The sequence below is a fragment of the Bradysia coprophila genome, assembly GCF_014529535.1.
Source record: "Bradysia coprophila strain Holo2 chromosome X unlocalized genomic scaffold, BU_Bcop_v1 contig_12, whole genome shotgun sequence".
NCBI classification, from domain to species: domain Eukaryota; kingdom Metazoa; phylum Arthropoda; class Insecta; order Diptera; family Sciaridae; genus Bradysia; species Bradysia coprophila.
Window position 1 is genome coordinate 6,206,475 of NW_023503293.1, and position 27,333 is coordinate 6,233,807.

The following is a 27,333-nucleotide window of genomic DNA, read 5'->3' on the forward strand; positions in this document are numbered from 1 at the left end:
AAGCGCCCAATGATAGTCTTTTCGATTCAAATTCCTATGCGAAATTATAAATGCGTTCTACATAGGTTTTCTCGTCCATGGACAATACGCATAACCTACAATGCAAGAAAGGATGATTTGTAGTCCGAGCCTACCTTAAAACTAAACAAAAGTCTTCTCCCCACCAGACTAATGCTAGTTCGGCGACGGCCACAAAATCGTGTGCTTCGTGAGGCATATTCCTAAACTCAAAAAATCTAATGTTGTATTGCCAAGGTTTCGTTTCATAGATGGTGGTTGCTTTCTTTTAAAGTTTAACGTCGACCACAGTAAAGTGAACCTCGTTGGCATGTAGGCTGAGCTACTGTGAAAATTGCGAAATCAGGCCGAAATTTTTAATTTTGTGCAATTTCTGAAGTGATATAGTTATTTGTGTATCTGTTTTGGACGATTGTTTTTAGGCAATTTCGCGAGTTGTAGCCCGAACGAAGTGAGGGCTACATGCGAAAGTGCCTAAAATCAATCGTCCAAAACAGATACTCAAAAAAATTTTCATGTAAGGGGTCGAAAACCCGAGAAAAATCTCGAAATTCCCTCATTTTCGGCCCCGACACATGAAAATATTTGTGCTGTTGCCTTAGTATTACTTTTTCATGCTTCGGGGCCGAAAATGAGGGCAATTTTTCGAATTTTCTCGGGTTTCCGGCCCTCTGCATGAAAACTCACATGTGCACCTGTTTGGGACGGTTGATTTAAGGCACTTTCGCTTGTAAGCCTCACTTCGTTCGGCCTACAATCCGCGAAATTGCCTAAAATCAATCGTCCAAAACAGGTACACAAATGACTATTGTGCTTTTTTGCCTTATTCTCGTGAATTTTCAGGTGATTTTATTATTAACTTTGGGAACAAGCGGTCTCTGATTTTATTGAGTGATAGCTTATTCGATTCGTCATTCAATTATAGCGAACACGTATCTGCCATTATTTAAAAAAAATATATTTTCCTTGAAAAGTGTTCAAAAGTGAGTACACGTCAGAGTGTACCGAAAACAGTTTTTCGGCAATAACTCAAGAAAACATTATTATAATTTACTGTAACGTTGTACGAATGTCGGCCTTGGAAAGTACTACAGGTAGAGTATACGCACTGCTTGGTGCGAGTCACGGCAGAGTAAAAGTAACCCAGGCAGGAGCGCTTGTTTGACTAGGGACCTGAATAATCTAGTAGCCCCATGTCAGTGTTCATTTGAGTTCATTTTCATACAGTGTATTAGGTCCCTCATTTGAAGTTTCAATAATGAACCGCTCCTGCCAGGTTTACTTTTACTCTGCCGTGTGCGAGTAGATCCACGAGAGTTATAACCAAAAATATTGTGAAAGTTCGGAGAATCCGCCTTCCTTACAGCATCGATGTTCTGCGGAACTGAGTATGGGGTGTTGTAGCTGGCCTCACACACTATCGTCCGACAAATAAATGAACCCAGTACTTTTGTGCTGCAAGTCTTGGAAAAATGTTGGTGCCAAAATGCCGATCCTTCTTTCTGGGGGTTCTACAGCCACTATTCTTTTACCTTATCAATAGAAAAACGCTTCACTATGTCGCGAACATATCAGGTCAAGTGTTAGCAATATGTAGAAAAAAAAAATTATTAAATTTTCTCGGCGGATTTCAGTCAAATAAAGTGTTAGCGTATAGCGCATGATCTCAGGACTTAGTTTTTCAATCGGACCAATATTTGCTACGTTATTCGAATTTTGGAAAAATGATCATGTGTGAGCTAGCCTTGCGTAATTCGAGACTGGACTAAGTCAATAATGAGCGGACTATGAGTGTGAGTTACAGGCTCTGTGATTGTTATTGACCAGTGATTAATGCGATTAAGGGTTAGGAGATGATGTCTCACAGTGGACCTCAAGATTTTAATGATGACAGGGTAGTACAAAGGATCCGTGTGCATCGATCAGTAATGGTCGGTCCTAACTGATAAAATCTTAAAAACCTTCTTTTATAGTTATTTTTGAACTTTTCCAATCGATTTTGTGATTTTTATTGCGTATGTCATGTCTCCACTGCTTTCTTATATTCGCGTCGTCCTACGTTTCCTTCGTGATCGATCACTCTTTCAACGAAGCGTAACGATTCACCTAATTAAATGGAGTTACATGACATGCAGGGCATCTTGTATATTCTAGAAATTGATAGGTACAGCCACAAATAGGTCAATTGGCCAATAGAAACGACATTCGAATTTGTAATTAAAATAATTTCTATTTATTTTGAAAAAAACATCTAAATCGCGAAGCGATCATAATTGCTATATTATAAACTTAACCAATTGATTCCCTAGAAAATCTTGACAAAAATACCATTTTCTTTCTGACAAAAAAAAATTACTAAAAACAAAAAGATTTTATTTAAAACGGAAAATGTTTTTTTTTTTAATCTGGTTTCATAACATGACTTAAACTTTAAAACGACAAAATTTAAAAAAAAATTGTTAAAAATAAAAAAAAGAATTCCTTTCCCCCATGTGCAATATATTATTCACACGGCACAGTTACAAATTGATTTTAAAAGAAAGAAAAAAAAAATCAATTGACAAAAAAAATCCAAATTTAACTGCCAACAAGACAAATGATGAAATAAATAATTAATTTTTTTTTAATAATAATTCAAAGTGTTGTGCAGCCCAAACAGATCCAACTAAATTTCAAATTTATCGACAAATTTTAAAAAATTGAAAAGGCACTACATCCCACACAAATCCATTGTGTTAGGCGAAAATTATGCGACACTTTTCACGTTATCAACACAATATTATATCCAATTCACATTCATCTCTAGGCTATGACTCGATTATATAAGAATAATAATTTAACAGTGCGTTTCTGTAAAATTAGTTTAAATTTTTTGTTTTGGATTGAATTTAGCTAGCAGCAAATGTTTTTTCAGCGAAAATTTAAACAAAAATGTCTGTTTGTTGTTCGATTCCACTAACTGACTTCAATATATTTGATCAGGAAATTGATTTAGAAAAGAAAACGACCATTTTTTTTGTGTGTGTGGATGTGTCTGTGTGTCGCAACGAAACCGAAATAAAAATGCGACCACGATTCGATTAACTCCAAACATCAGCCGAGTAACGCTTTTGTGCATCCATTTTTTTCAGATATTGTTGAGCGTCGCTGTCCGACATATTTCCTTTCGTTTTGATGATATTCATCAGAATGTTCCTCACATCGGTTGCCATGTTCTTTGCATCACTAAAATGAAACAATGGAACGTTATACACAGACGATTCGACGGGGAGTTGGCTTAGATTTGACGGTTTAACATTACTCGACTCACGTTAAAGGACAGTATAGAAGAGACCATGATAGATGACCTAATTATATTAAGCGCAATTACGGACTTTGCTCCACAATGGCTTAATGTATTTAATCAGCCGTTTACATGGTCTCTGCTGTAATCTACTATTATAGTCGGGTGGCAGAAAATCATTAGAAAATTGTTCAAAGACCAGGGAACTCCTTTGAAAATCAAAGAAACTGCACCTTCAAAAAAAAGTCGCAAAAAAAGTCATGGAAAATTCTCAGAAAATCCTAGACAATCATTTCAGGATTTTCTTAAATAATAAGATTATCTGCCCATCGGTCAACTTTTGGTCACTAACAGTTGGTCATGAAGCCGAGTTGAGACCAATGTCTAGAAATTTGTTCAATGGTTAAAGTGCAGTGTTGTACACTTAAATGGGCAATTCTAATTTTTATCCATAAAAATTTCTTCTAGAAAATGATCAGGAGGCTCTAACGGTCATGGAACACTATGTCAAAATTTTTAAATCGATCCACCCTAATGGGTACGCGCAGATATTGATATGTTGGTATGAATGAAGTAGTAGATGCACTAGAGGATTTTCTTTTAAATGAAAGAAGCAATCGATTCAATGCGATCTGTTCGACAAATTTAGTGAAAAATCGGGTATTTGCTTGAATTTGAGAAAGAAATTAATTTTTAGGGAGTCTTCTTGTTCCAACAGGTGCTACCAATCAAGAAGAAGTCAAAAGTACCTGCGTATATCAGAGCCCTGGATGATCTTTCTAAGCTAACGTAAAATAAAATTGGATGCGGTTTTGGAATTAAATTGTTATACAAAATCGTCCAGGCAACGACTTTGCATTTGAAACAGTTCCAAGTAGCAAGCATTCTACAAGTCGCTCTCATATTGCCTGTCCCGCTTCATTTTACAGTAAAATGTGCTAAAAAGTCACTTACCCGCAAATGTAAACGTGTCCGTTTTTCTCGCCAACAATTTGCCATACCAGATCAGCATCGTCTTGCAGCAAATTCGTTACGTAGACTTTATGGGCTTGATCTCTAGAAAAAGCAACTCGCAAATTTAAGGTTCCCTTCTTCACATAGTCTTCAAGTTCCTAGAATGTAACGGACAAAAATGCACATCAGATTATTGTCATCCACGCCGGTTGAAAATGCAACGTTCGAAACGAGCAAACTCACCTCGCCATAAATAAAATCTTCGGCCTTCTTCCTGCAACCGAAATACAGAATCGTATCGCCGACCGATTGATTATCTTTGCGACTTAAATCTCTTTCCTGTATGAATCCTCTGAACGGAGCGAGCCCAGTGCCCGGACCGATCATAATAACTGGCGTTTCGACGCGTGTGGGCAATCGGAATTGACTCTTTCGAATGAAAATTGGCACTCGTGGCGGATCGGCACCATCCGTCGGACGCTTTTCCGCTAGGAAGGTTGTGGCAACGCCTTTGTTAATGCGACCGGTTGGCGTTTCGTATTTAACTAGAACGGCTGTCACATGTACAGTAGTCGGATGCAATTTGGACGATGACGATATCGAATAGTAGCGTGGCTGTAAACGGGGCAGCAATTCGCAGATATGATCGATGGGAGGTTTACACGACTTGATATCCTCCAAAATGTGCACAATGTTGCGAGATGCATTTTGAATCCAAGTTTGATATTGGGCTTTGCCCTCCACTGATGTTGACGAAATCAACTTGAGGAACTCTTTGTCCTGTGGATGGATAAGATGAAAATCTCAGTGGAAATTACGTTGCACTGGAATGCATTCAAGTTCAATTTACCTTTTCATCCGAACAATATTCGACCAATTCCTTCAGAATGTGGGTACGTGGCAGTGCAGTGATTTCCAAGTAATGCGTCAACGCAGTACGATATGTGGTCGGGCAAGGGAACGGATGCTTTTTACTACTTTCCAGATCGGTGTTGATCAGCGAAAACACGGTATCCAAATCGGCATTGCACGATCTGCCAAGTTTTTCCACCAATTCGGTATCGTTGACCGGATACATAGCCACATGATCACCAGCCTCGTAACGAATTTTCGATCCCTCAATATCGAATTCGATGTGCATACACGAGCGACCGCCACCTTTGTGCAATTCTCGGTTGATTTTGATTGGAGCCAGGTAGGGATTTTTGGCATCATACGGTGGACGTTGACTTTGCAGCGAATGTAGTCGGGCCACTTCGCCTGTATAAATTCGATCGGTAGCTACGTCCGTTTGTTCCAGTAATCGATACTGGCGCATAAGCACATCTTCGCCGGTACTTTCGATATTGAAGAAATCGCAGACCGATGGCCATAAACGTTCCTTCCATGTGATGAAGTCATCTTCGATGCTGTTTCAACGAAAAGAAAATTTCAGTCAGAAAATCCTGAGTTTCTACCTTTGCATTGCACTACTCACTTGGCATCATCATCTCCTAGACCACATTCGAACACTCTCGTTGCGCCCAATTCTTCAAGACGTTTGTCCACGAACAGTGCTACTTTGTTGTAGTGTTCGTACGTTTTGTTGCCCAATCCGAAAACCTGGAAATAAAATTCGATTTTAGTTAAAACGGAAAGGTATCCACTCATGTCATTTGTTATGGTTATTAAGTACCGGAGGAATGTTCTGTCGCATGTAATTTACGAAGCTATAGGTCACATTTGACCTGTTGTACACCGAGTCACTTAAATTCAAGCAGTGATAACCGCGACAAATCATTCGATGTAACATCATTTCACAATTTCGAAGTGGAAACATTTCTACACTTTGAACAGCAACGCGAAATGTGTAAACGAATTTACATTACATAACCTAGCACATTGGTGATGCAAACAATATATTTTCCGAATTTGATTTAAACAGAAAGCTCTACCACTAAGTCCACAATAAAATATTGCAGCTCGTTACGGCTTGGATTGTTAGCCTAGATGTGCAAATCATTTTTAAATTTACAATTATTTACATCGCAGAAAACATCATCACATACCGACAGTGTTATCTCTGTGGTGTGATGACAGAACTTTGAAGTTTTTCATATGACATCACAAAAAGTTCAGTTCACAATGGTCCGTTTTTCTGTTGAACAGAGACATAACTCTGATGGTGCGAGAACGGATTTAGCTTTAAGCTTCTTAGAGTTTCAATTTCACATCACAATAAAAGGCCTGAAGTTCACAAATAAAAATTGGTAGGTAAAGTGGATTAGGACTACTTCTGCGCTTGCAATAACTGAAAGAACTGGAAGAAAATGTGCTTAATGGTAAGTGGCAGAGATCTATTTGGAATAGAACTATTCATCCCATGTATTTTACACATTCTCTGAGCACAAGTCTAGTTCACTTTGATTAAAGGTTTGGGCCGAGGTCATTTCGAAACGTCAAATTTCAACCAAAGAAGGCAACTTGAACTGCCGTCGTATCGTATTGTTACCTAATTTTAGACAGTTTTTTTTTGTACTGTTCTAAATTTACGTTTCCTTCAGTAGTAACAATGTACAATAAAATGCATTATATTGCATTTGTTCCGAGACAATTTAGGTCAATCGTAATGAATAATTAATGAAATAAAGCCGTCACTGATATTTATTTGTGTCAGATAATAATTTATTTGAATGTTTGATTAATGCACAAAGAGGAATGTAATCGTCAAATGGAACAATTTTCCAGTTAAGTGATCCCTATTTCGCAATTTCGATTCGGTTAGGAATTCATTTGCGCAATAAGCTTAAGAATCTGTAAAGAAACCAAATACTGGACAAACATCTAGACGAAGGCGAAGAATGTAACCACACAAGGCACAACCTAAAGTTCCAAACAATTACCTAAGATATTTTACTCACAAGGTCTCTGAAAAGGAGTTTTAATTGCACTCGTCAAGTAGACATTGTCAATGAAGTAATGACTTATTTCCAGGGGCAAGTGAGTAACAGCATGTTACAGCTACATGAAGTATATAACGAGACATGACTTGTTATAAGTGTAAGTCGGGTGTATGGTACACTGTCCGATTTTGGTATATATATGAAAAATTATACCGATTGCGGTATCGGTTCGTTGCTCCGACGCTCAGAACAATAAACAACAATTCTCAATAAAGAGAACAATAAAAAAAATTGCGTAATTAAGCATGTCCATCACGGGTCGACTATTGAAAGCTATACCTACATCTTATGTACATCCTGTCACGGTCAACTTCACTCGTAAGACAAACACAGAGCACTTTTCTTTCCATTATTAACATTTTTCGTTGATAACGATACTGACGACAATTAAAAATACACAGAAACGATGGGGTTCAATCGCCGACATAACACTTTTGAAATTCCGATTAATTTTAAACATTTTGAACAAAACCAGCTGAGATATCAACGATTTTGTTGTTGGTGGATTCTGATTATAGTAAAGCTACTAGGCTAACAGGTTTATTTGACAAAATTACAAGGTCCAATTTAACATACGAATCATCGCGTTACTATACTCATGTAAATATGTCGACTGAAGTTTTATGGTCAGACAATTTTTACACCGAAATGATGAAATTCATTTTTGATAAGGCTTTGCGAATCAATTAATTGAATTAAATTTTTTCCTAACCAATTACGAATTAATTTATTTATTAATTATTGTTAGATTCCATTAAAATTGACGAATCCTTAAATTGAAACTGATTCGATATTTGTTACCTACAAATTGCCTTTAATCAATGGTCATGATTTTACGTTTCAATGGAAAGTAATACGTAAATTGATGATGATAAAAATTTAATAGAATCCAAAGATTTCATTTGTTTATGTGTGTTTGTGTATGAACAATGTTACGGGCATATTAATGTACGTACGTAATATCCACACCAAAATTGGCACAGTCATGCTGACCGAACGAAATATAATTTGAAAAGAAATAGCCGAAAATGACTGCGCATTGCATAGCTTTGTGGACGGATGGATATTGATCTTAACACTCATTTATACGAGTGCGGACGGTGTCGATTTGTTGTTAAGGTAAGAGTGTAATGTGTTGTCGCTAAATTTGTTTTTTTTTATGACTATGAGTGACTCAAATCGCGAATGATAAGAAGGTTTAAATTGAAATTAATAAAATATTACGAAATGTTGGTCGAAAATGAGGCAAAATGAGGCTAGTTGTAAGGCAGTAACACCATTCAATTCAATATGAGATGAGTATGACATTGTGAACTCAACTGTTATCAGAAACCAATCGATTGCACTTAAACAATGACTTGCACGAAATGCCCAATTTAGAACTAATTTCATGATTTTTCTTTGTTTGTCATGTACACTCTCATCACACGTTAAGTGCTTTGTTATTAATCATGAAACGTGATCCATTTTCCTCTCCATTTAGCGAACTTCGTGAGAGATGCGGATTTGGTGAAATTGTCACACGGCAGTTTCAGCCAATGGAAGTTCGCGACGGGGTGGTAGAGCTCACCAGAATCGGTTGGGTACATTCCTCACGTTACGAATCACGTAGATTATTTTTTTTTTGCTCTATCTACAAGAAGAATTTCAAATCACAAAAGAGACAGGACAGGATTGAGTATGATTGCTATTATTATGAAAGTGACTTGCTTACAGAAGTCCTGATTTTGATAGGACTCGTTAAAATCTAAATACTTTTAACATTTCAAAAATTCCACTTAAAATCCCACCGGTACAACCGTTGACTTTGTGTAGCACTCTATTGCGTCTCAGTAAAATGAATAAAAACAGATCTATATGTGCTATGATAGCACTGAATGATTTTCTAGGTCCCACGATCATTAAATATTATATTTTTCAATGTGATGAAGAAACAATAAAAAAAAACTGAACTGAAGCAACATGGAAATTAAATTCGGGGAATCCCTTAATATTTTGCTTCATCAGCAGAAAATTTAAATCTTTCTTATCTGGAAGTTGATGCGGCTAATGTTTATGGATTCCATATTTCGTTCAACGTATATTAAGGACTTCCTTTCAATTACGAAAGCACTACTGACTCGATACGAATGGTTAACTCCAGGGTTAGTTGCTTTATTTCGTCATTTCTGAGGCATAAAGTGAGCTGTGTTGGCTATGTTTTGCGGTAACAAATCAGTCTGTAAATTTTCTAATACTCAGTAGACCCAGTTCACGCCAACAAGAATTGGAATTTTTAGCCTGCGAAGTGTGACTTGAAGAAGTCGGCGGTTAGTTGCGTTTGAGATTTTTCGAAATATTTTCACCAAATTTAAACTGATTTCGGTAAACTTTTTTTTTTCCTGAAAGGTATGGTCAGTTTAAGGCAAATATGAGGTTGGTAGCCCAAAATTTGTGGTAGATATGTATATAAAAATGATATTTTTTGGTGGTCATTAATAGCCAGAAATATTTTTTTGCGAAATTTTTGGTTGTTGCCCCACGGAAAATGTTGCTTTGAGTCATAACCGTTTAAAAAAATGGTTACAAAATTTTTCGAGATAACCTCGACGAGTCAAAATTCGTCTCGACGAGTCAAAATTCGAGGATGACACATATCACCCCTGGGAAGCCGATTTCACCTGCTTCACTCACCCAACTAACCTGATAGAGCCAAAGTTATTTTTCTCGTGAAGTCATATGCTGTAGCTTTCGAATGAAACCGATCTTCAGTTTTTATATGAAAAAATGTTATTTCGAAGCAGAATGAACCAAAAATATTGTAACCTGTCATTTGGTGCAATTGTGGAATTATAGCGTACATTTCTACAGGGAAACAAGTTTATAGAAATCATTTGAGATTTATTGTGAATATCTTGGAAAGTCGAATACAAAAAAAAAACTTTTTGGTCATATCTCCCCGAGACGTGTCAAACTACGCGTCTTGTCAATAGCTTTCAGCAAAAATCGCTTCAGGTTTCGTGAAATAAACTAGAATTTTCATAACGTTTCATAAATTTTTATCGTGGTATCTCCCCCAGATGCGTCTGGTTAATAGCTTTCAAGGAAAAAAAAGTTTACTGAATTCGGTTTTGATTTGGTGAAAATATTTCGAAAAGTGTCAAATTAGCTGGAATTACCGATATACAGAATATACAAGTGGGTTGGCCAGTAGAGGCGACACAGTTTTTTCGTAGTACTTTATTCTCTGCGGCTTATTTTCAAATGAACCAACTTCACATTTGTCATTACATAACAAATGTTCTCCTAATAGGAGAATGATGCTTAGAAACTAAGAAGAAATGTAATAGAGTTTTCCCATATTTTAGTACATTCTGTCATAAAATTACTGCTGTCACTGTGCTTATTTTCATGTGAACCAACTTCATATGGTGATATTTGTTGGCTCACATGAAAATAAGCCGCAGAGAATGAAGTACTACGAAAAAACTGTGGCGCCTCTTCAGGCCAACCCACTTGTCCCAATTGGACATATGTTCAACAAAATTTGGCATAACCTAAACAACAATTCAAACCAATTCGTGTTTATGTCTGAAGAAGTCTCTAAAAAGAAAATTTTAAATAAAATCTTCTCGCGAAATTGCGAAACAGCTAAACGATGTGTCTGACTGTTACTGACAAAAAGTCATAAAAAATTGTTGTTATTAGAGTACTTTTGAGAGTCTGCATGCTAATAAAATGAGCTAACGTCATCAAACAATACGTTTGAAAACAAAAAGTCTACGTACAACAGACCCTAATTATCACCGTTTCTTTATTCAAAAGTTTGTTGAATTTTTTTACAACTACTTATCAAACTGCATGTAAACCTGCGTCACGAAGATGTCATTATATTGCGATGAGCTATCAGTTTTTTTTCGATTGTAATTATTAATTTTTACCAATCATCAAAAAACGAAAAGTTGGCGGCTCAGCTCCACGGCACAATGTGAAACAGCATGCAAGACGTCAATCTCAATCGAATTCATACGTTAACTCTTTTCCCCACAATCTAATATCGAATTAATCAACAGTGCCATTGTAAGTACTACACTTATGGGAACTTACGACAACGACCTATAACCCTAAAAAATATTTATAATTTTATTCCGAAATTAATTTAAAGTAAAAAATCGACTGCAACAAACTGCTTGGATTAACGCATATACGCTTTCCTTTCCTGTTGCATTATGGCTTATTTGAACCAATCAATAAAGGAAATTAAAGCAAATCGTCAGCATTTAGTAGAATCGGTTCTTTCGTTGCTTGGATAGTTTTGTGCAATTGAAATGCGATAAAACATTGCGTACATTATGGATTGCATACAGTTAACGAAAGTAGAAACGATTTTCTTCTTTTTAAATAAATTCTACAAGGTTTCGCTCACACCTACATAGCATGGATCTTTTAGAGTTTGAAGCACTAGATATGACGGCATGACATTAAATCTAGGACATTGAGGACAATATATTCATGTTAGGACGAAATTATTTGTGGATGAAAGAGTCATCGAATCATAAAAAATAGTTTCTAACTTTAGAACCGGTAACAGATCAGACATCACCTGAAATCATTTTTCCATATTTTCCTAAATTTTTCCTATTTTTTCCGATTTTCCAAAAAAATTATTTTCGTGAAAATTAAAGAAAATTACTCCCTGAAAACAGTCCCTGCCTGATTTACATGAACTATTTACGATTTTCACAATTGAGGCCAAGGTCAAATCAAGTGCAATTATTTCCAGGTGATTTTTAGATCGAAATGGGGTGTCTTGCTGGGAAATGGTGTTTTGTCGAAGGTGAGGTTAAGAATCATTCGTAACGATGTTCGATAATTTGACCCATTCATTGTGAAATTAGAAATTGGATCAGTGTGTGAGTTTTAATTGAATGAAACGGTGATTTTTAGAGACACTTCTTGAATGTATACCAAACTCGGTGTTTGTATAGTCGTCCGAAGGCCTGAGAAAATTAAAACTAAAACATAGGTTTCGGTGTGTCCTACTATCCTACTATAATAATATTTGCAAGTGCGATATTCACAAAAGCAATAAACAAAAAATTCAATCGAAATCGAACAGCAAACCATTTCGGGAATTTCCCGCGGTCAAAATGTTTATTTTTTGTTTCGAAAGATCTTTCTTGTACATGTCTCAGATGAAATATTTGCGGTGTAATAACCAAATTGCAGAATTCCAAAGTGAACGCAAAACAAAATAAATTGCTCTTGGGCAATTACATTAAGATTGTGACCGGAATTTTAGTCTAAATCAAAGTAAGGTTTAATGTCCCAAGTAGAGATCGATTAAGTGGAATGAATTTTACTCACGGCTCGTATTTTCTCGACCAGTTTGGGAAACATATTTTCCTTAACTTACACTGTCATGAAGCCTCCAAGTATCCTTAACTTATTGATGTATGTATGAAAAGTACAAGTATTTATATTCCATATTACAATTCATTAACACGTCTTTTGTATAGACACACCAAAGTAAAAATTATTGGCGGTCTCACAAGGAAATGTGGCTTTAGGTAACCTGATTGAACCCATTGCTAAGAAGTCCATTTCACATTAGATTCCTAAGGGACAAAAAAAAATTCCACAGCATAGTGACTAACTACTTCTCCGATTGAGTTTGGTCAAGTAAAGAATCACGTAAAGGAGAAAATGATATAACAATTTCGAACTATTTCATTCAGGTGGACAAGGAACAATCAAACTATCAATCCATTTCATACCGTTGATTACCCCGGAAAAATACAAAAATTTATTACTTTGACCGAAATCCGAAAGACCACATAATCGTTTCTGAGTAATTCATTTATTTGTTGCCGTCAACAGTATAGAGATAAAGTGAATTTCAGATATCGAATATAGTTGGTCTAACGAAATAGTCAAGTCATAGTGCTGTTTCTTTTCCTGAATCGTCGACTTTGTTCCAACATTAACAAGCGTACAACAATAGATTTTCTCATTCTCTACTATGCGAAATAAATAAAGATCTTGAAATTCGTCTGATAACTAAAACACCGATATCTTATCATTAACTAAAATGACAAACTTGAATGACATAGGCGAAAAATAAGCATTAAGACTTTGTGGATTATTTACATTCGTGTGATAAACAACAAACATAGAAAATCGTTTTTTTTTTTTTCATTTTCATTCACACTAGTGAGATCTGAGAAAAAAAGGAAAAAATAAAAACCAAAGTGTTTGCGAGATGCCCGCAAAACAGTCACTGATGTGTTATCGAATTGTATATTCAAGGGAAAAAAATCACTTTCAGTATCTTATCGACTGTTATGTTTGACTTAAGGTACAACAGAACCGATAAACATTTTGATGTTCACAAATTATATTTTTTTCGGAGATAATAGACGGGTTCTATAATAATACAGACACGGAAATGATTGCGTAGGAAAAGGTTAAAATTTTCGTATAGTCCATGGTCATGTAATTTATATTTTGTTTTGCGCATTAACGAGGAAAAAAAATCATCATCCAAAAACATCGCGTTATATATCATAGCGCATATTATATCATAGAGCGGCCATATGATAAACTTGATCTCGTTTAAATTGTTTTTAATTCGTTCCAAATTTATATGTGCCATCATTCCGACTCACTTTTTGTTGTTGCTGCTGCTGCTTGCATTTCTTTTTTATCTTCGACCGACCGATCAGATTCATTTGATACCTGTTAGCGCACGCATTATCTTTATGGATTACATCGTTAACTACTTTCACAAATATAATACTGTAGATTATTACATCGATTAACACCGCCGAGAATCCATTCCTTAGCAACAATTCCAACACAGCACAAGTATGAAAATACTTTTATATAATTGGATGTGATAAGATATGTCGCTAAAATAAAATCGAGATACTTTTTCTTGTACTCGGTAGCTTTGAGCGAGTTTCCAATGAAAATGTGATCGATATTATTAATGCAATGGCTATATTAGGTTCGGTTTATTGACTTAGATGGTTTGAATGGCTTTATGTAAATGGGTCAGGTCGTGGGACTGATTGGTCGTCTTTTGGCAAAAAAAAAAAATTTTCTTCCAAAAATAGTTTAGAAATTATTTGCAATCCGACAATCGACGTGTTGTTATTTCATTTCACAAAGGTGTCATTCAAAAACATAAAAAAATAAGTAGCAAACACCACAGTTTTTACAAAAAGTTTTACGAGTTAAGACATATCATATCGAGGGAAACACCGCTTAGGGGCGTAACTAAATACCATAACTCAACCGATTTTCTTATACCTTTTTTCATTTGAAGCTCGAGTTACTTGAAATTTTAAGAAAATTGGTTGAGTAGTTCCAGAGTTATGGTAGTTACGCCCTTCAGGGAATTTTTGGGAAAACATTTTCTCATATTTTCTTTAATTTCACCACGTGTCCCTAAACTTTTTTCATATTTTCCCTAATTTTCCAAAAAAAATATTTCTGGATAAATGTACAAAAATACGTTTTCTGGTTATTTGTGATTCTTTAATTCCATGGATCACTTATGGTTCGGAAGATGTTGCCAGAAAACGGAAAAAATTTCGACGACACCCCATTGTCGTAACTTGAGTAAAACAAACTGTTTTTCATTATTTTTGACTAATGGTTAGTTAAAGTAACTAGAACTGGTACAATAATTATCAGAAATCGTAAACTGTATTGGAATGAAATTGAATTTGAAAAGAAAAATTTGGTTCACGGGTAGGGACCGAACCCACAATCTTCAACTTGCCGGGCTGATGCTCTAACCATTGAGCTACCGTGGACATCTTCTTTTCAAATCCAATTTTGAACCGGAGAAATGCAGGAGACAGTAAATGTTCGTATGTACGGAAAACGACAGCGTTACATGTTGAGTATGTGTGTGTTGAAGAAAGTTCGACAATTGATCAGCTTTGTGTACAACACACGATACGAGCTGTGACGTAGTATTTGAAAGAACGGTTCAAAATTGGATTTGAAAAGAAGATGTCCACGGTAGCTCAATGGTTAGAGCATCAGCCCGGCAAGTTGAAGATTGTGGGTTCGGTCCCTACCCGTGAACCAAATTTTTCTTTTCAAATTCAATGTTTTTCACTATCAACATAATCCCTGATATTAGTCGATTATTGCTCAATGAAGAATGATGTTTTTGTCGTAATCACTCTTGCGCAAAAAATCGCAATCCATGACGAGCAATTTGTCAAAAATATCAAAATGTGGGTTGTCTCTCTTAATTTGGACTAAGAGAAGTTGATTTTTACTCTTCAGTGCGTCAGTGGTTATCACACTTGGTTTTTCGACTATATCTTTCCAACTAAAAGATCAGATTGACGTTATATGAAGCTCAAAAAATCAGAAATAACTTTAGGTTTTACTTCACAGAGTGAGAATTTAAAGGAGTCACACTTTATCAACGTATACAATTCGATTCATGTTATTCAATCAACATGCGATATAAACGGATCAAGCCTTTACTTAGTTATCAATCTAAAGTTTTAATTGTTTCACAAAAGAAGCGTAATATTTCCCTTAAAATCACGAGTGAAGTGCAGAGACGCACGCAAATAATGTCCACCTTATCAACGATGTTAGCATAGGACATAGAATGTGTTTGCCAGTTTCGAAATGTGTCAGATTCTTTGGAAATTTTTCGGTTTTACTGGAAATGACAAATGGGAGATTCTGTGCGATACTATCGAAACTGGAATGTTGAGAATGGATGGAGAAGTGTTTCATTTTGTCTTTGTTGATAGTTCGATTGCTGATGGTACTCAGGCGCTCAGATTACGATTACATGTTTTCTTCAATTTCATTCAAAGTCACTATGACAATGCACACTTTTCGACAGTAAATGTAGGTTAAGAACATACTCAATGAAACGAAACAATAAATATTCATGGTAAATTTGCTTCGAATGCCAATTTATTTGAAACAACAACAGTGGCTCAACGTGATAAGAAACGAGATACGAACGACACTAATAAGTGCGAGATAACGTCGCTTTGTTAAATTGGCATTTTTCAACAAAAAAAAGAACTTAAATGAACACATGCTTCTGAATGATTTCGTGTCAGTACATAAGGTAGGTATGAGAACGTGAGTGGGATGGGTTGTTTATCAATTTTGGAATTGAAATAAATTCGACACGAAAGAAAGGCCACGAAATGTAAGATTACAACCGAGTATACAAAGATGAAACTCAATCCATCTGAAACGATTGCACTGCGGTGCAGTCAGTGCAAGAAATGTTACAAGATCATTGATGTTGGCTAAAAAAATACGGCAGAGGTCAAAAATATGAAATATCTGCCGAAGTGTCGTAATTAACGATAATAAATCCCGTTTAATGACACTTGCAATGCATTAGCGCGTGTTTTAATTCACAATTGTTGATACATCGATCCCATCATACAATAGCACAACCAACCGGAGAGTGTTGCGAAACACACTCGAACGAAAAACACAAAATAAAATTCATAATAAAATGTGAAAGTGAGAGTGTAGCGCGCAAGTTGATTTCTTGGTAGCTCTAAAATTGACATAACACATTGAGCGGTCATAGTGTGTATGTTGCATGAGTTTCTACAATATTACTATTTACACATCTCATCCACCAGAGTTATGTGTCATAAAACCGTACACACACACATGGTCAACCTTGATGGGCTTTTTTATCTCAATTAAAAAAGAAATGAAAAATTCGGTTACAGTAAGACTACGCGTTCGATAAAATAATAACAATTTTACTATCGACTGTAAAAAGTCACTCACCGCATAGTTCAGTCCAGTCAAATCCAGATCGCCCTGTATCCATTCCCAAAATTCCATAGCATTATCGGTTGGATCACCTTCACCGTATGTGGCCAAACAGAATACAGCCAACGATTTTTCAATTGTTTTCAACTGCAACAGTTCCTCCTACATCCGGAACGCACACCATTCATTAGTCGAAATGGGATTCATTAACTCTGCCAGATATATTTACCATATCACATTCTTCTGGATCGGCGACCATGCCTTTCAGCGAATACCGAATACCTTCCTTGGCCAGTCGGCCGGCAAATTCTTCGGCCGTTCCAGTTTGTGAACCATAGAACACCACTAAGCTTCGACCGGACGATTTCAGTTTCTTTATGAACGAATTCTCCGATATTTGCATTGTGTTTATGGCTGTTGGTCTGGAAGTTTGGTAAATTGTGGAATGGTAGCTGAATGGTTTTGATTCGACAGAAATATATGTAAAACCTACTGTATCGAGTATGTTCGTTCCGGTTGGACCTCTTTTTGATTTCGCTTTTTCCACAGATACCATACTGCTCCACCTAATAATACAACTAGTAGAATTATATCTAGTGTGCCTAAATATGGTTCCTCTGCTGCGGGAACGGCGGAAACGTCTTCCTCTTTTTGATCCATTTTTTATCTGGAAATTGAAAAGGCAAAATGTATTTAATGATGGTGCGGTTAGCCAACGGATTGTCTTACAGTCGTAAAACGCAATATTGTAGTGTCATGTACAATGTACATTGTACATTAGACTGTGAGACAAACATATTTAAATTGATAGTCATCACGAGAAGGTTATATCACAGACAGAAATTTGTTTGTTTATTTTTAATGTACGCAATATTCTGATCTCGAATGGAGAGAGAAACGAAAAAAAAACTGAATGGCCAACAGTCAAATATTTTTGAATTATTGCTTTTGGATCGCTGCATCGCGTAAAATTAATGACTTTTTTATGTGTGAGGGTCATGCCGAATTCAACAGATCGAATTTTTCTTTCGAAATTACACCTTTTAGTAACGCATCAATAACAAAAAAAGAAAACTAAAACAAGATCGTCTACAACGTGTCTACGATTTGGATGCATCAAGCACCACAACACGGTGAAGTTGAGTCTACCATTGATTCTTGAATGAGTATAAGCAATAAATTTACGACAACATAACATATGCTTCACTGTAAACCCATCAATCTTGCGCTTAGTATCTCTAATCTTCAATGCTAGTTGATGGGCTCGTAAAAACTGGTAAAATGTTCAGGCTTTGAGAGCCATCACTTCGAGTTGGCATTTTTTTCAGTGATGTGTACACTTAACATTAGTTTAATTCTGGTTCAGTCTTTAGACTAAGGTTCAGTTCATGTTGATGGTGACGTAAAAAATTAACTAAATTTTCAATAAAAATCGAAATGGGTTAGAGGGTTTTTTTTTAAATGGATCAGGCTCCGTCGGAGCTATTTTCTAGCTACGCTTTGTTTACATACATAGATAGCCACGTACGAGATATCACCTTTTGAAGTTAATCAAAATTTACAGCTTCTGACTGACTCAATATCTTTGTTGTTTTGGAACAGTGGTACAGGACATGTAAGATATCTGTGCTTGCCCCGTATCTCCTGGGCAATACCTATCCAATGAGCCCACACACATGTATGTCCATAGCCTGTAGCGGCAGTAAATCACGGACAAAAACCATCTTTTTTCTACTTTTGGTAGAAGTTCCCCAGCCAATAAAAGAATATTAAAATTGAACGACTGCGGTTTTCGACTATTTGGGCCAAGGGCTATCTGGGCATGTAAACAAAGTGTCACTAGAAAATAGCGCCGACGGAACCTGGTCCACTTTCAAAAAAATACCTCTTAAGTTTTCTTCGGAAAGTATAATAGTGTGTGTTAGTCACACCACGGGATGGCTCAATAGAAGTAGTTATGCATTAGCCTTCCACCAAAATGATCCGGGTTCGATTGTTGTGTCAGACAATTAGATATGGATTTGTCAAGCGATTATATTGCGTTACTAACGTCCTAAAACTTTACTCAAGCATGAGTTGAGTGGTACTCTAAATAGGGTACTGGAACTGACAAGGGATAAAAAGCTGGAAAGTAGAGTTTTTGTGTGAATTTTGTTGATCCGAGGCGAACACACGAAAACGAGACGTTTCATTTTCATACCGAGTTATGTAAAATGGATTTCACATCCTTTTGAAACCTAAATCAATTTTCTGGTTTGCCCTAGTTGTATCATAAGGTACTTTCGACCCAAGAGAAAACAAAAGCTTGCTAGAAACAAATTAGTACTCTATGTGACAGCCTCGATTTTTGCTTGAAGTGAGTTGTCAAGCTTTACAATTTGGGTAGTCACGATGAAACAATGTACACTACATGACTCATATGACGAAACCAAATGCGATGAATTTGTGTGCACATTTCCAGTCTGTATTTAGGCGAGATATCAATTAAGCATCTGTCTTTCCTCAGAGAGTATTTGCATAATTTGAGGCGTGGTTCGGAGGTCACGCTGAGCCATTGGTGAAAATAAAAGCAGCGCTTGTCTGTCTATAGTCTTTTATTAGATACTGATAGTCGGATAAGGTTCATGTTTAACTTTCTGATCTTGACCTGGACCATAGAATTAAGCCTTAAAGAGAGCAGCTTTTCCTATCAAATATTTGCTCTAAATTTTTGCTAATATAATACAGGCCTCGTTCAGGTTCACTTGAACTCACTTGTTCTGATGTTAACGATTCGTATCAGTCTAGCGAACCAAACAATGTTTGACTAAATTATATTCGTCTGAATTGCAAATTGTTTACAGTCGAAAATATCGTTATTGTATTAGGAATAAACTATTTCACGAATCCCATTCACACTTCTATAAAAATAACGATTTGAGTGAAGGTTAGATTTATTAGTGTGAAGAACAACGACATTTGAGCATGGATTTTGAAATATATTATGAAAACGAGAGTATGAAACAAAACACAAAAATTGAATTTATGTCCGAATTGTATACTTATGTCGATATTTACAATAATCCTTGCACGGACGCGAAGATTTTATTTTCGGTTATTTTTAGTAAAAACAAAGAAAACGCGCACCTGGAATTACATTGGTTGCCCGTCTTGACTTGCTGCCGTTAGTAAGCCCACGATCGATTAAATTAAAACAAAGAAAGAAAGAAACGAAATAAATTAAAATTATTCTAATTGATTGTGAACGATAGATTACACGGGGCCCGTTGGAAACGGTAAAGTTCGTTGTTTGACCTACATGAATGTATAATATTGCAATTCAATACATTTAGACAAACAATGGGTTACAGTGGCGGGAAAGTGAAATGATTTTAAATTAATTAGTTAATTGGTCAATTGTGACCAGGTACTTTTACTTTAATTTAATCTGAAAAATGCAACCGGACGTTTTTGTGTAGGAATAATTAGAGATTCAGTGTATAATGGCTTCTCTGTCAAAAATAATTGGTTGATTATTTTAGTCAATCTTAGTGTCTGTGTAATTACCAAGAAACCACCCAAAACTCTAATCTAAACTAACGTAGCGTAACTTACGCATCTACGGATTAAATTTCACACAAATAGGATCATTTCCATCAATAGTGTCCCATTCCATATCTATTGGACGGTTTATTCACACAACCCGGCTGTCGGAACAAAGACTCTACACGTAATTAATTATGGAAAGTTTGTCATTTATTTATGGTAACTTAGAAAGGTATATTACCAGCAGCAGCGGTAGCAATAAGTTATGTATTTGTTGGTAAATTTACCGTTTTGACTTGTAGGATTATAACCAAAGCCGGCACCTATTTTATAGAAATTTTATAGATTTCTGTAATTTCTACAACTTACAGTGGACGTCAGTGATGTTTGTATAGAAATTTTATTCGGCCGTTTTCCAGCTGGTTCACTCATGCAAACAAAACTAATGTGTGGATCTATTTCATCCTTGTAAAGAAGTTTTGTTTGTATGAGTGGATCAGCTGGGAAGCAGCTGATCCAAATCTCCATGCAAATATGCCCTATCGAGGGGTATACCCACATAATCCTAGTCAAAAAAAGTGATTTACCCCTTGCGTCCATTGCAGAATCCTAAATCCTGATAAAATTCCTAGAACCTTTTCGGCTTGGGCTATAATCCCAGGATGGTGAATACACAGTTACATGTAAGCACATCATTCGGTTTGCAAGCAAGTGTGTAACACATTGTTGATATTCTCTCTCTGAATTCTGAATTCTGAATCTGAACTGGGTTTGTTGCTTTACTTTCCTCAGAATTATTTAAAGTTTCTTTCAGTTTTTATCTTTTGATCATAAGGTTACACTCGAAAATTTTAACTTATAAACTTTTATTCCCTCTACATACCACAGTTTCCCCATCCACAAAAAAGACTTCGTATATGCCATGTACGTACTTCGTACATGTTAAGCACATTCATATTGATACTGCTGTCTGTGGGTGTACGTCACGTTTAACGTCTGACCTTGTTTATCCTCACGTTTGACCTCTATATCTCTCTCACTATCCTAGCGATCATAGGGTAAATAGTCGAGTAAAGTTAAGGGTCAGGTTTCAGCTGAATAATCTTGGAAACTATTGTAAGGAATGGCTTTCACTGCACATTGGCGCACACATTTCTACTTCTTACACCATACACTGATGTGTATGCCATATCGGTAATTAAACAAATTACAAATGAAAAAGTTGAACAGACGCTGCTGTGTGATAATACGAATTGTTAATTTAGCTCACTTTAAAAAATTGTTAGTTGCGTGCATTTTCCATCACAGTTATACACACAGTATTGTATAGGAAGTGTATTGACTTCCAATTATTGGAGGAAGCATGACTAAGTAATTGGTAGCAGCCAAGGTTAGTGCATTAGATTCCGCTTCAATGACGTTTTGTATGTAATTGTATTTCATTGCAAAGATATATTCGACTCATGAAATATTCAACAAGAAGATTTGTCTGAGCTTAACTCTATATCAATAAATAAATGCAACAAACTTTCCATAATATGAGTTATTAATGTGAGAAGTTCAACAATGTCATTGTGGGAACTAGGAATTGCTGTTTCAGAAGAATTTTGAAACTCGAAAAACACTCACCATCTATCAATTAACATTTAACCCGTTTTTCCACTGCGTTGGGCATTTTTGATGTTCGCAATGACTATTGTAAGACCTCACATAATAGTTCTCGAGAAAAACTGTAGTCAGATATCAGATAACAGAGATAGAAAACAAAGATCTAGATTTGTATCTGACACAGATTACCTGAACGAGATCAAATCTTCTTTGGAATTAAAATTTAATCCTTCAGGAATTATTTTCATTACATTGCGAAAATCGAGAAATGTAGAAATTTTTTCAAGTATCTGACGAGATTTCAGCCCGGGATGTACAGCACATCAACCGAGAATCTTCACACTTGCACCATTACGTTATTAATCGCGTCGAAGGTTATTTCGAACCGTCGTTACAGAGAAACAAATCCCCGTGAGAATAAAACACGTTATGGAATCCGACTGCAGCGACCAGCTGATCGACTCGTACAAACAAAAACTGTTTATACGCTATCATACGGTATTACCACTACCACGCGCGTGCGTGTAACTATTCAACCGTATAGAAAAGTATAGGCACTTTTGTTTGTATGAAGGGACCAGCTGTGTAACATTTGAATGAAATTCATGTCTAACTTTCACTGACGACCCATGTAAAAATGAAGCTAAAACCTCACATAGATTGACTATGATTATGACATACAAGACTGTCCTATCGTATAGTAATCAAATTGAACTTTACCTCAATTTGTTGATCGAACATTTATAATCGAGAAAACTGTACCACAACATTAACGTGTCTGTCGCTGTGAAAACTTGGACGGTTCAATTTTATTTAAAAATCAAAAATGCGACTAGCAATGTCTTCAAAAATAATTCACTGCTTCTGTCGCTGTTCAATGTCAACAAAATGGGTCGTTCATCTCTTCCATTAAATTGAATACCAATCCAAAAGGAAATCATTTGAAATTACAATTCTATGGATTGAATTTCATTTATAGTATGGATTTTTGTATCGTTCCACACATTTGAGAATAATTTCGATTTTCGCTAAAATTCTGCTTGGTAAGACAAGCAGATTTTTCTGAATCTTTAGCGAGATATTACTGCCAAATGATCCGAAAAACACACGAAAAATTGTGTAGTAATAGCTAGTAGCAATATACAATTGTATATTCTGGATAGCGAAATCGATTAGAAACACACCTAGAAATGCGTTCCATTCAACAAATTCAGTAAATTCGTTTCAATGTTGATCGCGATGTGTGTTTGTTAGTGCATTATCAAGTGCATCGAGAAAATTAATGGAGCCTCTACCTGAACTTAACCTTTTTACCTTAACTGTTTACAGTGGATGACTAGCAATATAGAGAAATGTTTTGCGTGACATATTTTGATTTCAAACTGAAATCGACAGTAAACACGTAAGCGGTTTTATTACACGGAGGCTAAGACGCACAAGTAATAACACTTCAACATAGAAATTGACATAAAACACACCATTTAGATATCATGTAATACCACAGAATTTTGGCCATTGACCAATGTAAAGAGAACTATTTTATGACAGTCGATGTTGCCTAAATTTCGATTTCTTAAAAAATTAGAAATCGGATCGTTCAGTTCAAGGTTCTGAAAGAAGGTGGGTGACATCAAAATTGTTAAACGCACTCATTACTTGAAAACCATTTTTTTTTGATAGGTTGAAATCTTCATATAAAGCTGAATCGTCATAAAAAGTTTCACAGACCCACAGGAAAATGCTGATGCCACCGCCGTCGTGATCAACTCGAAAGTGTCTTAACCTGTTCTTTCAGAACCTTGGTACAAACAATTGCATTTATTATGACACCGATTGCATAAAATTAATTATTTAAGCCATTGCCTTTAACTTTAGGAATTTTATTTTTTTGTAGAATCAAAATAGGCAGAGGGTCTTTTGTCAGTCGAATTTCCTAATCACAATTTCCAATTTACTGATAGGAATTTTCTGTTTCATTTATTTGCAGATTACGTGCAATATGAATAATTCTGCCTATTAGGTCTAATTTGCAGTTCTGGAAAAGGTTTAAAATTTTATGAATATTTAAACGAGTGAATATGGAGTGAATTTGCAAAGAATTTACATTCCAATTAACATTGTCAAGTGGTGTACTCGGGACGATTTGCTTTTGTTGTCAGCCCATATATAAAGTGAAGAGAGCCTGGTCGCAATAACTTAGAACAAATTTTATTGTTGCCGACTAGTACATTTTTGATTTTTTTAAACTGCCCCAGCATCCCTTCAAACTGAACGACTAGTTTTTTAATATTCAATATTCAATATTAATATTGCCTAAAACCACTTGTTTCATTTACGATTTTAGAAGATTTTTCATGTTGAAGTATAATCCGTGCAAGAGAGACACGTTTTCACTTAAATTTCGTTCTTTTACTTTGGAATTTTTTTCTTATTTATTTTAGCTTCAACATGGTCCACACACACACACAGCGACACGCATTCACACGCGTTCTGTCAATGATTGAAACATTAAAAGTTTCAATGGACGATGTTTAATGAATAAACAAAATTCAAATTTTTTAATTGAGATTGAAAGGCTAATAGTGTAGTACAAGTCAAGTTCTGTGAGACTGACCGATAGACAATGATAATTTACGAATATATGAAAAAGTGTAATCAATTGGACGATTAAATCCACACATATTCGTCAAGTAAAAATGTATCATTAATCCATCATATGTGTTGCACATAATAAAAAAAACGACTTGTATCTGTAGTGTAGTATACAGAAATCTCATCTGGTTGATTTTTTTTGTCTTCAACCAACGAACACTATTGCGCAATTGAGAATATATATATGTGTTCCATGAGACTATACTTATGAGACTACACTTATGACTAAACTGATCTTGATTATGTATTAAATAACGAAAGTGGCCTTTATACGTACCGTTTCTCTGATTTATATTTCGCTGTTAAATTTTCGTATCCGAATATTCAATTAAAATCGCTCAATGGATTGATTTTCTAATTCTGCCCTTAATCACAGCCACCACAGCACTATTTTTGTTGTATTTATACGAAATACGAATATTAAATGACACGTTCAAAATGTCACGTGTATAAATCAATAATGGACTGATGAACGATTTGAATTGCACTATTAAAACACATTCATATCACTTTGACAGACCAGTTGAAAAAAACAACAACAACGAATGGAAATGAATTTTACACTTTGGACTATTATTCAAACAAAAAAAACCAACACACAATTCATACTACACTCTGTGGACACATTATTGTAATCCAGCAGCAAATACACAAGAGAGAAAAAAAATGGCAAAACTTTTATATATTTGTATACTGGAATTTTGAACACTTTTTCGACAGAGTTTTTATATTAATGACGAGGCAAAATCCGAATCAAATCATATGAGTACGAACAATTGTGTGTAAAAACATAAGACACTTTTATCATAATCCAGTCCCTCTCGGTATAGTTTTTATTGTGGTGGAAAAACACGTCCGAACAACTAAAAAGTCAAAGTAGAAATAACAAAAAAATTAAAAAAGAACGAAATTAAAATCGAAATGGAATATAATATTTTGCTGGACGAGTGTGTGAGTGCTGTTCCATCCATTTCAATCTAATTGGAATATGGATACTGACTGATATCAATATTTGAATGATACTTTTATGTAGGTATTTCTTCGGAGTTATGTGAATGTGTGTGTTGGTGTTGGTGTTTTTCTTTAAATAATTAGTGTTTACATCGAGATGTACACACTGTGTATTATAATAGTGCACCGGTTTGACACTTCAACCGCTTAGAGTGGTATAGTTTAGTTTTTGTCAAGTTGGTCATTGATTTGAATTTAGATTGTGATCGCTAAATAAACTGAAAGTTACAGTTTGTTGTTCCATTCAACGCAATTTTGAAACTAACCAATTTTTGTAGCTCCTTTGAATCGTAAAAATTGCGTACTAGTACTGGAGCTGCGCAGTCTTACTCTTAAAGATTTTTTTTTCTCAGTTTTTTACTGTTTACTGTCATAAGTAGAAGAATAATATTTGTAAACAAACGTGTTGAAATAAATGAAACAGAATATAAAATTGGAAAAACTACTGATCATTGTTTGTTACATGGCTTGGAATGGGTCAAGTCAACCTGAAGCCCAGATTATCTGAATTTGGTTACAACTGAACCTGAAGTGAAATTTTTTACCCGACCTGAATTTACCTGAAACAGTAAAAGTTCAAGTAAACAAGGTCAGATTTCATGTATAACTGAAAAAATCCCAGATATACCTGAAATCTGATTCCTTTGAACTTTAACTAATTTCCAGATATAAGGTAAATTCAGGTACAGCCTGCAAATATTTTTCATATGCAGAATGAGCACCAGCTGGATCTGTTAACACACACTTATTGTATGATAAACAATCAAAACACATTCTTAACAATGTGTTTACTTTATTCATACGTGTTATTTGCGCGTAGATGACGTTAACGTAGAAATGCACTGTGTGTAGGTTGTCTTTGAATTGTATACAATACAAAACACTATTGTTTGTACTGGTGCTCATTCTGCATATGAGAAACTTTTAGCGATTGTAGGTTCAGATTGAAATATTCTCAGATCGACCTAAAATTGAGATTCTAGATCAAGGGATAGCTGACCTGTTCCGAGTCTTAGTTTGTTAGTAGTAGTGCGGAGCAGTGATCGATACGAAACGTACACGTTTACCTAAGTCTCCTAACTCTATTCTATATTGAATAGGATTGTTATATGCCATCAATTTACCTACGGGTCATCCGGGTGGTGAAGGTTCTTCAGTTTTGTTTTCCTTTCACGTGAATTTGAAAAAATCTTTTTGATTCAAATGAATTGTGATTGGTTTAGGATCTCCATTTAAACTTAGTCTGGATCTAGATGTAAGGTATTTTCACCTGTAGTTGTTCCGCACCATTGTCTAATTAAAAAATTGGTTTTTCGGGTCTACGAAATCATCACAAAGATCGTACGGAATGAGAAAGCACAGCTCCGTGATAAAAATGAAAAGTATTGTTTCGCGTGTTTCGGCAACGCCTCGGATCAACAAAGCTCACACGAAATCTCTTATTTTCATCTTTTTATGTCTAGTCATGTGAAAGACTATATATATTTCAAGCAGCTGGTAATGTTTGGTGTTTGTTTGTTTGCATTCTGATGTTTGTTGATAATACATTTGGCCTCCCGTAGAATA

The 27,333-nt window shown here is 35.5% G+C and overlaps 1 protein-coding gene and 2 long non-coding RNA genes across 4 annotated transcripts; 2 read left to right on the top strand and 1 right to left on the bottom strand.

Moving 5' to 3' along the window:
• The first annotated feature begins 188 nt into the window (after positions 1 to 188).
• LOC119067327 lies at positions 189 to 15,176 on the top strand. Its single transcript, XR_005085915.1, has 4 exons — positions 189 to 201; positions 8,681 to 8,688; positions 9,383 to 9,384; positions 15,048 to 15,176. It is a non-coding gene; the product is annotated as an uncharacterized LOC119067327 (long non-coding RNA).
• LOC119067326 (NADPH--cytochrome P450 reductase) lies at positions 2,635 to 25,758 on the bottom strand. 2 transcript variants are annotated; one of them, XM_037170232.1, is made up of 9 exons: positions 25,034 to 25,758; positions 17,465 to 17,638; positions 17,201 to 17,393; positions 16,987 to 17,133; positions 5,733 to 5,857; positions 5,106 to 5,664; positions 4,499 to 5,035; positions 4,256 to 4,413; positions 2,635 to 3,243 (listed from the first exon to the last, which is right to left on the bottom strand). In XM_037170232.1, the coding sequence occupies exons 2-9, from the start codon at positions 17,629 to 17,631 to the stop codon at positions 3,099 to 3,101; spliced, it is 2,031 nt and encodes a 676-aa protein (XP_037026127.1). In that variant the 5' UTR covers positions 17,632 to 17,638; positions 25,034 to 25,758; the 3' UTR covers positions 2,635 to 3,098. The 2 variants fall into 2 exon arrangements, with proteins under 2 accessions (XP_037026127.1, XP_037026128.1); XM_037170233.1 differs by lacking the exons at positions 16,987 to 17,133; positions 17,201 to 17,393; positions 17,465 to 17,638; positions 25,034 to 25,758 and adding an exon at positions 5,931 to 6,319.
• Positions 23,450 to 24,715, top strand: LOC119067328. The gene is made up of 2 exons (XR_005085916.1): positions 23,450 to 23,543; positions 24,546 to 24,715. It is a non-coding gene; the product is annotated as an uncharacterized LOC119067328 (long non-coding RNA).
• Positions 25,759 to 27,333: the final 1,575 nt, after the last annotated feature.